We start from the raw sequence: 14813 nt of genomic DNA on the forward strand, positions 1-14813 counted from the left end.
TTAACATCTTTTTCTGGTTTGGCCTATCTTAAAACATTAAAGGATACAGCTGAGACAGAGTCTGGAGTGGGGATACAAGGAAGGTCTACCTAGTTCATGGACTAATATGTATTCCAAAGTATCGCTCGCAAGTTGTTGAAGTCCCGCTCTAGAGTTTCCCACTTCTGATCGGGTTAACATTCTAGAGAATAGATATTACTCATATTTTCCCCGCTGATGATCTATGTTAAATAAACATAGTAATGTGAATATCTTATGGAAGGTTGTAAGAACCGACAATTATTTTATACCTGCAATACAAGGGGTTAAACTTGGTTTTAGAGTACACAGATGGGACTTACCGCTGATGTTCGTATCTCATAAGATTGATAAAAAAAATAAAAGTAGGTGAATGATATGTAAGTGTATGCTAACGTTCTCTACATTGTGACAGTTGTAGCGTTAATAGTTTTAACCTGCATTTTCCACTTTCAGGGGTGAATGCAAATCCGAAGCAGAACCTAAAGCGATGTTTTATCATCTAGTCCAAATCAGACTGTCTGATTTCCTCAGTTCCGGTCTGAAATATGTTGTGTTTATTTTTCGATGTCAAGAGGGTCTAAGTAAACTGCTAAACAGTTTAAATGCGTTGTAAGAAGAGATGTGTGTATTTGGGGGAAAGCCTTACCCAACCAAACTTGTGAATGTGCTTGATAGCGTCCATAGTACTACTGTATTGTTTACCATGATGCTGTATCTGCAACTGCACCTGAAAAATGTACGATTAAAAGATACCAATAAGCTGATAATCTATATAACCAATGAAAACGATTAGGAAACTTTGAAATACAAACTTTCAGAAACTGCACTTTGGGGCGACTGAATATGTATTATGTTTCTTTAGTGTGTCTCTGTAACTTGACAATACACAGCGGTTTCTTTCTATCTCCATATTAGTATTCTTGTTTGTATTGATATTAAAACCATATTTCATCCAAATGAATTACAACGTAGTTTCCCTGTCCTAACTATTCAATAAAACTTGCAGTGCAGGATGATGCCAAATAAGGTATAAAATAACGTAAAATAATTATGAACCAAATACAACATCCGGACGAATTTAATCGAGACCTTCACAATAAAAATTACAAATAATTTGGTATAGTCTGGTTATCATCCTAAAACTAACAGCTTAAAGCGTTGTATTTAATTTTCATATCCTGAATAAACAGCTAAGGCGGGGCAGCCCTGAAAATTGGAAACAGGGGCCTTCTTCATAAACCGTTTTCACATTAACTTTTATTTCATATGGATAGATATAATGTAAGCTGATGATAATGTCTGATTTGTGTGTACTTATGTTTCATCTAATTAAAAATACCTTAGTGGTATCAAATGGATGTCCAACAACCAAACCTGCTGCTCCTAAAATTTAGAAAAACATTACATGACGCATGAAAAAGACTAACTACATGCGAAACGTATATCTTTAATATATGTTTCTAATAAAGTTTTGACCAAACCATATAATATATTTACAAAAGCTCGTGACCTGGTATTGTATGCAGATAGACAGAGGGATGAAGCACAGAGAAATCTAGATGTCTACAACATGGAAACAAACTGGATTTAAAAATTCAAAACGAAGTTGCATTTTCTGGAAGGCACGTCTATGTGATTATCTCAGTTATTATGCATGCGGTTATGCAAATCGCCAAAAATCTCACCTCTGTCCGTATAGGTTCTAGTCCAAGGCTCGGATAGCTTTGAGAAAGATTGTCAATAGCTTCCCGGCACTTTTACAGGTTCTTCCACCACTAGATATACTCCCCGCCATGTAAAAGTAGTTTATCGTGAGCTAAAAATGGCTTGAAATCAAAACAACAGTAACAAAACAAAACAGTGCACACTTCCTTTGGACAAGATTCAAGTGTCATTTCTGAATATCCTAATAAATTTGTAAGACCTTCAAATTTGCATTTACGTTCTGGTGTCATGATTTATTGATGAAATAACTATAAATGTTCCATTTTTTTAAATTTCGAGATTGTATTATCCTTAAGAGATTTTATGCTTAATTATTTACAACGAGTGACATGCACAACGGTAAATACGTACCACAACGGTAAATACGTACCACAAAGGTAAATACGTATCACAACGGTAAATAAACACCGTTATTGTTTGACTACATATCATCACTTCGGAAAAATTACATATTTAATTTATTAGCTATGGCGCCACTGAAACTTCAGCTTCCATGCCTGCCGATACTCTTGCGTGCTGATCCTCTTTTTTTATAGAGATTATAACAATTACTCAAGGAACAATTTATTTTAAAAACAATAAAAGTCACACACACACACACACTTATTACAGAGATCTCATTTTTGGAATGCACTTGCTTTGTCTTTTTGCCATGTCATACAATACCTCCAACTGCCCCGGCAATATAGTCATTCAGATGGTGCTCTGTCATTTCGATCACATTAAGCTCGTTCCAGCTGTAATAGGTCATATAAATGTGTTGGTTATCTTGATTGTGAGAGAATAGTATATGTGCTGATTACAGAAAAAATACCTGATTCAGCTGCTTAACTAACGTATAATTTGCTCAGAAATCCCATGCATGAGCATGAATATTGTTTTAAAACAATTTTTGCGATACATATCTACATGCAACTGGTGTGAACTTTAGTCAATGACAAATGCCCAGTACAGTGCCACTTGCAACAAAGTTGGCCTGGATCGTAAAATTATGGGAGAAAATATGCCTATTTAATTGTACAGTATATATATTCTACAATTGTATCCACTTGAATCTTTATTGTACGTCGATTTAATCATAACATGGTTGATCTGTCCTTCGAAACCGATGTTCAGTTCTGTATCGCACACTATACCGTTTTCGCCTACAGCTGTGGTCGTGGATGCACCCTCTCAACCTTGAAGTCATTCACTATGAAATTAAAATTCCACAACCATCAGCTTGCACACATTTTCAAGCTCGTCAGATTATCCAGAATTAGAATCAGTATTGTTTTTAAAAAGATATGCACGAAATAAATGATGGGCGTTCTCAGAGCTCGGGAAAACCACTCGTCCGCTTGTCCTGAACGGGTTAAAATTGACTCGGTCAAGTAAAACTTAACTACGTACTCGTCCCTGGGCCGCGTAGATGCATACTCGTAGCTTGAGAATACATATGATTTCTACCGTTATCAAGCCTCGAATTTCAGTATTGCTCAACATTCAGCGTGTGTCATTATAAACAACGTTTGCCTGTGTTTTCAGCCTTGAACACGTCACAAAGGAAAGCAGTTTGTCCTTTTTTTACAGTTTGCTTGATACTAAAATGGATTCATATTATGAACATATAATGTTGCAGTTTCACATTTTGCCCTCGATGGTGTTCGCATTTTATAGTGATACCTTTCGGTAATTTAGGCATCATGTTGATAGAGAAAGTTTCCCTTTCAACGAGCTGTCACACTTCTTTAGGAATCCTATCTCTGAGAAACTAAGAGAGAGATAATGTCGAATTTGTGCTTTCTCGTCTAGTCAGGCAACGTTACAGTTGCCCCAGATAACTTATATTTTCAAGACTGAAACTTGATAACTACATTATGATGGCAAAGGGAAGATATCAGTAAATATTTTTGGAAGTGTGCAATCCCCTTCGACATGAAAAATATTGACAACTTACATTCAAAATGAAACGTTTAAGTGGCTCAGCCAATTCCTACCAATATTCACACAAAGCATGCTCCTGTAATCTATTTTTAAAACAGATCATGTCGATACAACAGCTGATTGGTCGAAAGTTATTAGGGGAAATGACATAGAAATATTCCAATTCTTTTAGCCAATCTGTAATCTTCATTTTCATAAAGCCCGTCTGTAACTCTCTGGAACAGAGGTTTGTCCAAACTTGATAATTTAGTATGAACGTTGATGGAAATTGAGACGGTTGGGATTCTTCTTTTAAATGCAAGTTAGTGATATTTATATTTTTCGTGTGAAAAATAATTACATACGTATATAAATATTTGCTGGCATCTTTACTTTGGCATGACAATGTATCAATAAAGCTACAAAATTCTGAGAATAGTGGTGATCTATTGCAAGTGTAACATGTGATTTTTTAGTAAAAGCGTAAGTGTAGTGGAGAAGGGTATTGTGTTACGTGTAATCAGGACAGTGACAAGTAACTCTTGTAACTCACTCGTCCAATGAACTAGCCTTTGGGATATTTTTCCTGAGCCCTGTTTTAGAGTTACAATTTCCTCAAGTGTGAAAATGCCTTAAATGCAATTTTCAACCCCGCAAAAAAACACTATGTGCGGCAATTTCTGAGATATCACACATGTAAGGCGGTAACAACGGCTTCCCACACTTGACATTAACGAAGAGCAAAGTGCACCATGGACTGAAAAATTTCCAGTAAAATCATTAATTATAAAAACTTGGTAAATATATTAAAACAGACCTAGGACAAAGGGTGCAAACAATAATTCGCATTGTAAGTCACAGCTTATACTTGAGCCTAGTAGTATGATAATAGTTGGTTTGTATATTTTTACTGATCTGGATTAAAGCCTTTTACCCGTCGCATGACTTTGTCCTCATATCAGGTGCACATGCATGCGCGTGAACTTACCAACATCTGTCATGGCAAGAGTAAAGTCGTGTGGGTAGAAGACTTCAACTTAGATGAGTAACCAACACAGCCTCTATTATCATACTACTGCGTATACAGTGCACATGGACCACAAGGTCCACGTCCAAGGTTCACGACAACGACAAGTACATATATGATTTGCATCAATGCTCGCATGGGCACAATCCATGGACATGAGTATAGAAATGTATCACAGACACAAACTTTGAACACGAATGTAATTTTTAGGGTAGACCTGTCATTATTTGCATTGCTGGCAGACCAGTTATTTGCTTCCAGACTGTATTTCTTGGTATTGTGGGACTGGCTCTTGTATAAGAATGTGTTAAATTCCTGCTTTTGAGTGCTATTCAATTTTCAAAGGAAAACTAGACTTAATCAAGAAATGTATTATCATGGCGTGGTATTATCACCAAAAAATAGTATACGGTTGTTGTCCATATAAAAGAACCATTTAAATGGATACTTATATGTGCGAAAGCTACTACAATTCCTGCCTGTTGAAAAATCTAGCAAATATTTGCAAGACCTAAAATTCATTATTTCAAGACTACTAACGCTTGCCATTACAAGGGACTATGTATGGATATGTATGTAATAAGCCATGAAATAGGAATTCATAATGGCGTAGCTTTCTCATTGGGTTATTATAGGAAGGGTACGCGTGCACATTTTAACGTCAGCCTCTTAACCTGAAGTGTCAGATTATGTTTTCTTTATTTGTTAAGTGTATGCGGTGGCAGTGTTACATATAGCGCTATATCGCTGAAATATGGAAACTAAAAAAGGAAAACAATCAACTAATCAATTTGCAAAAGTTATTGTGAATAGCCACAAAGGCAATAAAACTACGCTTTGTAGTGGGCACACTCGGCAGCGATGTGAGGATTTCATTCACTCGGTCAACACACAGCTGCCTGTAGTAAATCTGAACTCCGTTCAAACGGCAAATATATGGACTTGTATCTGATATAAAGAAAATATATATAAAAAATAAAATGTATAGTATAAACGCTGTATCAAAGAAATACCACTCGTTGTATAAAGTTTTTAATAAGATGAAAACTCGGCAAGCCTCGTTTCCTTTTAATAAAAAATGTATACATCTCGTGACATATATTCTCTCTCTCTCTCTCTCTCTATATATATATATATATATATATATATATATATATACATATATACATATATATATATATATATATATATATATATATATATATATATATATATATATATATATGTATACATATATATATACATATATATATACATATATATATATACATATACATATATATACATATATATATACATATATATATATATATATATATATATATATATATATATATATATATATATATATATATATATATATATATATATATATATATATATATATATATGCAATGTGTATATCTATGTTATGTCCAAAAAAAATTAAGATGTCCGTTCAGCTGTTCGTCGGCTACTTAGTAATAAATGCGACATGGATTACGAGAATAAAATAGTCTAATTAAATCTCTGTATCTTAAAAAAAAATTCCATGACTATTTTCTAAGCATGCAGAGGAGGCATTTCTGGATCCATATTTCCACATCGTTTGCTATGCGTGGCTAGTAAAATCTGTCCTCCAGGAGAGCAAGTTTTTGTCTCGGCCTGAATGATCTCGGTTATCATGCATAGCCTTCTAACGGCGAGGCTTGGGGAGTACCAGCATAGGACACCTTTTCGCGGGCATGCATTGTCAACTGTCCTGAAAAAGGCAAAATGATTTCTTCTGGTCGGGAAGGATTGTCGATAAGGTTTCTATTTGTCGTTTACATACATTGTACATTCTCTTATAATATTATCCTTGGGCTGGGCAACTCTCCAATCTCTGTATGATACAGCGGGCAACACCAGAACTGGATTCAATGTTATCAACAACAGTTGAAGAGAGATAATGGCTCTCCTCAAATGGCTGGGCAATAGCTAAATTGCAGAGAGTTTTGAAGTTCTCCTTGGCAATTATCGTCATATCCTTGATGCCGAGTCATAGTGGACCCACTGCAAAGGCTGTCCTCTCTTAATGAGATTCATATGAATCAATTTGATCACAACCCGACTTCATTTCCAGTATTAAAATATTTCGATCCAACCAAACAATCGTGGATATCTTCAACCCTGGACAATTCATATGAATCATTGATTGTCATTTTATTCAACTGCAGACAATCAATACACAGGCGAATTTTTCCATCCTCCTTCCTCACCAAAACAACATAGTTCGCTCAAGAACTATGTGATTTACAAATCTCTCCTCTGGAAAGTAACTGATGAAGGTGATCTTTTGCCTCGCTGTACACGGAATGTGGTATCTGATGGTATCTTTGATTAAGCGATGTTTCATGAATCAGATTATTGTGACCCTTTACATGTACAGTAAATCCCAGATCTATTTCATGTCTTGAAGAGATATCTTCCAATTTTTTTAGATATATTCCCTTGTGTTGATCATCTCTGGACATATTATCCGAACTCGTGTCCAAATGACTGACAATGCCATCTCCCTTTCCAACCGCATCTTTTACTGGAATACCAGCCACAACTCAAACAAAGTAGCTCTAGGCGGAATACCGATTGTTCTTACAATCACATATGACACATGAACTTTAGTCAGACAATATCTCCTGTAGATGTAACTTGCCAGACCTGGAAAATGTCTAAGTCTTCATTCACTGTGGACATCACTGGAGCCTGAAGCAAAGCACACATTGCTTGGTAAGGTACCTCCTTAGCAACCAATGTTTGCAACGTCACCTTGATATTTTCAACGATATCATGCGACTCCGTACTCTGCTAAACATTTAAGCAAAAGTTTATTTTTTAACCCTTTCTTGCAAAGTTAAACACTTAAACGTCAAATGCCACATAACTAGCAGTTGAGTTGTCTGCTTAAATCTTATCACTTGATCGCCTTTGCATTTCTACATCGCACGCATCATGTGTTTGTTTCTCGCAATACTCGACTAATGTAGTTGCTGTCTGGCACGACTAGCATTAGACAATTTTGTCTGTCAATATTTAGCACAGTATTACTGGCTATCTCAACTATTATGCAACCATTGTACGGTAACTTTTTTCCAGTCGCACAGTAAACATTCAAAAGGTATGTAATGGGGTCAACTGGAATCGTCTTCAAATGTTTGTCGTAAAATGCCTGACTGTTGATACAGACGATCGATCCAGTATCCGTCAGAGCATGTACTATAATATCACTGATGACAACATAAACCTCGTTCGCTTATCTTAGCAGCTCTATCGTGTCAGTTCACTCATGCTTTTTGGGGCAACCTCTTCGAGAGCCTACTGCTTGCCCCAAGCCATATGCCTCTCGAAGTTTAAGAATAGTCTAATCGAACACGACAGCCAGGAACGACGTGTCCGATTTGACCGCAGCGCAAGCATACTGGGACTCTATGTTCATTAGTGTTGTCTACATGTGTGTATGAAGCCCTGTTTTGATACCTATCATTTTGCTGGTTGTTTGGTAGTACTAATATTAGTACCCCTACTCCTACCTCGTGGACAGGGTACTAACATGAGCATATACGTGTCAATGGAGCAAGCCGAGTGTGAATCACACCCGGCGCTCTTTTAGCTTAATATCAACAATTTGAACATATTCCTTGCATATAATCCAATAAACTGAGTAGTCCTCTTATCTAATACCGGAAGTATCGAAAATCATTGTAGAAAATAGTTGTAAAATATCGTTTACCTTTTTTATCCGATATTTTCGTTTAGATCGTCTGCCATATTAGTTCAAATAATGATTACTTCCGTTCTCAGCCTCGTTCGTTTGTGTGCCATATAAGGACATTAAGGCCTTATTTGGAAACGTTAACAAATCATAGCAAAAATATGGCGCGGTTTGAGTCAGATATTCTGCGCATTAAAAGTAAATACGGTTTATCGGCAACTTTGAAATTCCACCAAGCAGCCATTATTCGCCACTTGATTGATAATAACATAGCGTAGAATATCCAAATATGGTCTGGCATGCCTTACGTAGAAAAGGGGTCACGGCGAGAGCCTCGCGTTATCTGTCATGGCGTACACGGTGAGGTTAGTATAACCATGCCAATGTATTTTACCGTGTTAGGGCTTAATACATTAAAAAAAAGCCAAACTTATTTCACAATATGATTATACTTATGTAGTAGATCTCTACACTTTTGTTGTGTGTTTTTTACTTTAGTGATGATTTTTTTTTTTTTTTTTTGGTTTGTGCTCCACTACACAATATAGGATCAGTTCGTAGCCTCAACCACAACAAATCAAGTTAAGGCTATGACATCGTAGCTAGTTGTTTGGATGAGTGAGATGCTGCCTGCTGCTTAAGTAATGTAATAAAGTTGGAGTGTGCGCATTTTAAGGAATTCTTAGATTTGTGTGATTACTTGTGTGATCGTTGGAATTAAGCGCAATGGAAATAACCCTAACCCGAAATAATTAGCCAATTACTAGGAGCAAACGTCACGGAGTGAAGTGTTAATGAGTTTTCATGATGTCATGGTTCACTAGTAGTGAATTCAGGCCCAATTCAAATGAATGTCCCTGGAGTCCATATTAAAATCTAGTGGTGTACATTGGTGATGTGACTGCAGTGTCAGTCTTTACGGTAGGAAACCGGTAAATTACACAAAGGAATAAATAAGAAGGGACTCAGCAGATACCGTTTATGTCGCCATGGTGGCAAATGCGGTTCAGTTATATTGGCGAAATGTGCCTGGAAAGCACACATTGACTGGCCTAAGGTGGCGGAGTTAAAATAGTTCCCAGTGTTAGGGGATATGCATATAGTTTCTACGACGTGAACGGCTGGCGGTACGGAAACCTGATGAAGAGAAACCATGCGGTTGATAGATATTTGGCAGGTTGTTTTATGTGTGGTCTATCATTGATTTGAGTAAAATTTATGAATAGAATGGACACGTCGGGCTTTCTAATTTAGAACTGAAGTTGTATGGAAGTCTTTGGAAATTCGGGGTAAGCTTTTGACTTCTAGCGGGAATCGCGCCAGGGTTCGACAACCGTTCGGTCAAGTAAAGACCCCTGGCTTGTAACAGTATCTTCACTTCACGTAACACTGCTGGACAAGATCCCTCAATTCATTTAGTTCCTTAACATGGGATGCGGCCGAATTGGAAGCAGAGATGCTGTCTGGACTTTATCTAAAGGGGGGGAGGGGGGACCTCCCTCCTTGTGGAAGGGGGGAGTAGGAAAAAAGCGAGAGGGAGGAAGAAACAGCCATGTTTCAATATCTACCTCACACTTTAGTATCCCTCTTTTTACCTGTTCCAGACTGCTCGATCTCTATTGAAATCGAAATGTTGCCTCTAGTTGTATAAGCATTAGTCTGTTGATGGTTTCTGATCTAAATTTGTGCCTTTCCTGTGTGTGAATATTGTTCTGTGCTAAGATCCCCCTTTCAGTATCTACTATCTGGAGGGGCATATATATATATATATATATATATATATATATATATATATATATATATATATATATATATATATATATATATATATGGCTGAGCCAGCTTGAATCAAGTTGGGAAACTGTTCTTTGTGGGGTTTATGTTCCACAGCACATATATATATATTGTATTTTGGATATTTCTCCTCCAAAACAAGATTTTTCACCAACATTGGGCTGCCAGATTTTCACTTTATTAAATTAGTGATTTGGTGACCATTATGCCAGATTTCTTATCGGCTCCACAAATCCATCAATACCAAAGTGTCCTTTTTACAACAGAGATTTTTTTTTAAAAAATCAAATAAATATCTTTACTTTTTAATTTCACTCTATTTTTAAATTGTCTGTATTTTAATTAGGCTTGTTATTCTGCTTTTCCTAAATATAAGTTCGGAATACCGATGAAAGCGGGGTTTGGCCCCATGTCGTCGGTTTTTTCAGTTCAGCATGTACAACAATATGTCAGGGTTCAAGATCACTCACTGATATTTTGATTAACACTTACCCAGCTCCAGTAATCTGATATAGTTCATGACGTTAAAATTCATTATATTGTCGCTATCATCAGACATCATTTTGACGAATGAAATCGTCATATAAAGATGAAACACGATCAGAATTGGCCATTTCGGTGTTCTAGGTAGCTCGTATTTTGAACAAGCATTTGTAAAACGACCTTGATGCAAGGTTCAAACTACGACAAAATACTTGTTCCAGGGTCGAACGTGCTAATCAGATATAAACCATTCACGTCAAGCAAAAGAAAAAAGACGTGTAAACAGTTTCCTGCCTAAAGGGAGACAGATGTCGCGAAAAGCGCTACGACACCTCAATCGACAGCGTAACGTAAGGTCGCGGAGGGCACTTTAAAGAGTTTATCAGTTATATAAAAAATTTACACTGCGCAGAGTACATTTTTATATGCACGACTATAAACTAAAATTTGCTGGAGTTCTCAGGCATTATTGCCACGCGAATAGGTACACATTTTGCTCGATTCCACATTCGCGCGTATTGGCAGTATCTCTGTGGATGCCATATGAAAATGTTTAGTCCTCCTGGTGTTTCAGGTCATCTTTGCGTTGCTTGTGTTCATATTCAATACGAAGAAGAGCTACTCTAAATTTATCAAAGGTCTTCATCGAGCCAAACGTATAGTCCCACAGATCGTTAAGTGTCTGCGTAAGTCCTGTCAACAGCATAGTGTTATGACTACATAGTCTTAAACTAAATTCCAGAATAGAGTGAAAAATTAGTTTCTTAAAATGCAACACAAACTTTATTTCCCTAGAATACAAAAGTAACAATTTGAAACGAACTAACAGTATTATCAATCAAGCCTAAATGATCCAAAAATTTCTATCACAAGTCCAAAAGTATAGAGTGTTTCGAACGAATTCCAGCAGTGTTCCGAATGAATTCAAATTTTTAATGTGCTGATGTACCAATGGCCTAGAATGTACCGAAGTGATGATGGTTTTGATGTATTACAGTTATATAATACAGAATGTCGTTAAATGAATTCACAATAATCCCGAAATAGTGATTTAGTCCAAAAGTATCAATGAGCACTTTGTAATTCCAGTTAGAAATTTTAACAAATAAATCCTCTCAAATTATAAATGACCACAACTAAAAGACTGTTTCCACTACAGATGTTAAGAGAGAAATAAATAATTTTGATGTAAACAACCTGAACATAAACACCTAAGAGGACGAGGATGAGGGTCAAAAATCCTTTCCAGAACATTCTAAGCCAGGTCATTATTTCAAGTTTAGCAAAGGACAAGACAATATGTAGACCATGAATTCCTAAGCATAAAACCAATGTCCTTAAGTCAGATCGAAGTAAACATGTTTACACGTTTCATCTTATTGTTTAGCGAACACTCTTGGACATAAGTTAGCTAATTTATCTGTTGATAGAAAATGACCCTTAAAATCTGCAATCATAAACAAACATTAAACATACACTGAAACACATGCTAACAATCTTCATCCTCTTTTTGGCTCACAATGTAGAAGTCGGCTAATAAAGTCTCCTTCTAATCAACGTTGCCAAACACTGACAATAATTCTTTCATGGATGTTCTTGGACTGAATCGTATAGCAATCCATCCAGCTTCTCCTCTCAATGAATGTCGGATGGCACGAAATACTTGGTTCTGGGGATACTTGCCTTGTTGTAAACATGTAACTTCATATCGCCATAAGCCATTCGATGCTTAACTTCTTTTGTCTTCCGAAAACACAGATATCCTCAAGTGTGACCTTGGCATAGCACCGCTGGCCATGGAAACCGTTGATATGGATGTAGTCGGCTCTTCCTTAACAGGATTTGCACCCAAAGAAGCGGCAAAGTATGTCATCCACCTTCTGAAGTCTTCAAGCGTGTCAGCATTTGGTTTGAACTTTACAGCCTTAGAAGCCCCTAGAAGGTTTTGACCTTCATCCTTGAACACTAATTGTGCACACATGCAACGCGATCTAACTGCAAAATACGCTTACTCTAATCCAACATTTTGTTTTGTTCGACATGATATAGTATTTGCAAAAGAATTCTTTTGGGTATAAAGAATTTGTGTAAGTGTAACTGGAATAAATACACCACAAGGTTCGGGATTTCAAGAAGCAGTAGAGAAATAAGAATTATGCTTTTTTTTTCAATAGTGAATATTGTACTGTAGCATAAAATTTACAATCATTGGAGTAGAAATTCTGGTAGAATATTTAGAACCAGAGATACATGTCACTTGCTCTTGGACAATGCAGCTTTTAATAGGTAGAAATGACTTCCAAAGGAAAGGTTTCATAGAAATGTTCTAAGGACAAAACAATCGAATGGCGCCAAAATCGAACAAGTCCGAAAAGAAGTTAGGAATAAAATTCAGTTGAAAAGAATATCTGATACAATGAATCACTATAATAACCGTAATGCCCAGTTAACTTTGTAACGAATAATTTGATTTTGAAGTATGAGCAGTCCTTTCTGAACTTCAAATGTGCACTTCAGATATAAATTCACAAAAATTTCTCTCGACTTCAATTATATGCGTATGTATGTATGTATGTATGTATGTATGTATGTATGCATGAATGCACATATACACAATCACGTCTTCTGCACAAAAAGTCAACCGATGTGCGCCAAATATCACAAGACTAATGACGGGTTCATAGAAACAGGCAAATCAATCCATTGGTTAAAAAATGGGTTTATCATGCAAAAGATTGAGCAGAATGTAATGGGACAAAAAGTCGCATTTCACGTAGCATCTTCAAACAAATCACCTAACTTTCGTCTCCATGCCGCCAATGAAAGAAAAAATCCTACAACGCAACAGTTAAGAGAAGAAGTTACTTGACTGACTTTGATGTTTATCACACAAAGTGATGAATACATGGACAAAATATGCTAAAAATTTTTAAACTGACCCATAGGAAAGTTGCTTATGGCTTGTGCTATAATTGCAACAAAAAGGCATGCACAGTAATCATGATAGCGTTTTTGACCGAAAGGAGAACAAAACAACCTAACAGTTAATCCAGGCTCAAGGTTGCGTCACTGACTACATTGTTGCAAAATAAAAAGAATAGCAGAATAAATGTAACTAGTGACTTTATTGCAACTACAAATGAATATTTTATAAAATTAAAAAAATATATATAATTCTACCTGATTAAGACATAACTATTATATAGATGTTAAAATATCTGATCCTGCTAAACACGTTTGCAGTTTTATATATATACAGCTCGACTAGACTGACGAGACGATTTGCCATAGGAATTTATATTGTATGTCTTCAGACCAAAACCTCTCGACAAAACGTTACAACTATATTCCGGTCAGTATATAAGTAGAACATCGGTGGGAAATGGGTACACGAAAATTATTTAACAAAAGAAAAAGACTGGACAAACAAGTATAAGAAATTCAAAATCGGAGCAAGCTGTGGACATGTATGCGACTCGGTTCTATCTATCATCAGGATGGGTTAAGAAACGTGACGATTTGCCACACGCATGCCATAAGAAGCACTGACATGTTATTCCGTCATCACCATGAATGCTAATGCACGTACGTCTCCACTCACAGTTGTATCGAAACTCTTAAAGCGAGAAATTGAAGCTCAGACTCAATCCTCGAAAATCAGACGTGATTCTTGGAGGTTAACGACGAAATTGAAGTTGTACAAGCTAGCATAAGAACCAAAGTAAGGGCAATACAGAATGTTTTGTTATTCTAACTTCATTCTATTAAAATTAAAGTTTGTGGCTTTGGAGCATTAACTTCGGTTTCTTACGCAAACGGGTGTAATGATAATGGGCCAGATCTGTTTATCTTGTAGACTTGTCCCAACTAAAGATTCTGATGAATGGTAAAAATAATTAAATTAAATGAAATAGAAAAATGAATAAAGATAATTGCTTGTGTAGTACTTATTAGAAAAGTTTCTTAAATCTGAACTCAGGCTAAAATATATTCCAGATTAATTTTGATAGTAATTTAATATAGAATTTCAGTAGGAATCGTAAATATTTCCAGACGTGGACGTTGGACCTTATGAAACATGCCAAATTTGACTGGCACTGAGAGAATCTAAGTATGATTTCTCAATGA

General features: G+C 36.2%; 1 protein-coding gene across 3 annotated transcripts in view; it reads right to left on the minus strand.

The window, feature by feature from the left end:
- The window catches only part of LOC149805640 (methylated amino-acid transporter SLC25A45-like), a 46627-nt gene that overhangs the window by 29398 nt on the left and 2416 nt on the right, over positions 1 to 14813 (minus strand). For 2 of the 3 annotated variants that reach the window (XM_089950289.1, XM_089950290.1), the window contains exons 2-4: positions 2413 to 2483; positions 1361 to 1404; positions 668 to 748 (exon numbers count right to left, since the gene is read on the minus strand). In XM_089950289.1, the coding sequence (XP_089806415.1) occupies positions 668 to 748; positions 1361 to 1404; positions 2413 to 2458 (171 nt within the window). In that variant the 5' untranslated portion in view covers positions 2459 to 2483. The remainder of the gene's footprint in view (positions 1 to 667; positions 749 to 1360; positions 1405 to 2412; positions 2484 to 14813) is intronic. The other variant, XM_089950291.1, reaches the window with a different exon arrangement.

Source organism: Sinohyriopsis cumingii, chromosome 2, assembly GCF_028554795.1.
Source record: "Sinohyriopsis cumingii isolate HCF-2022 chromosome 2, ASM2855479v2, whole genome shotgun sequence".
Classification (NCBI taxonomy): Eukaryota; Metazoa; Mollusca; class Bivalvia; order Unionida; family Unionidae; genus Sinohyriopsis; species Sinohyriopsis cumingii.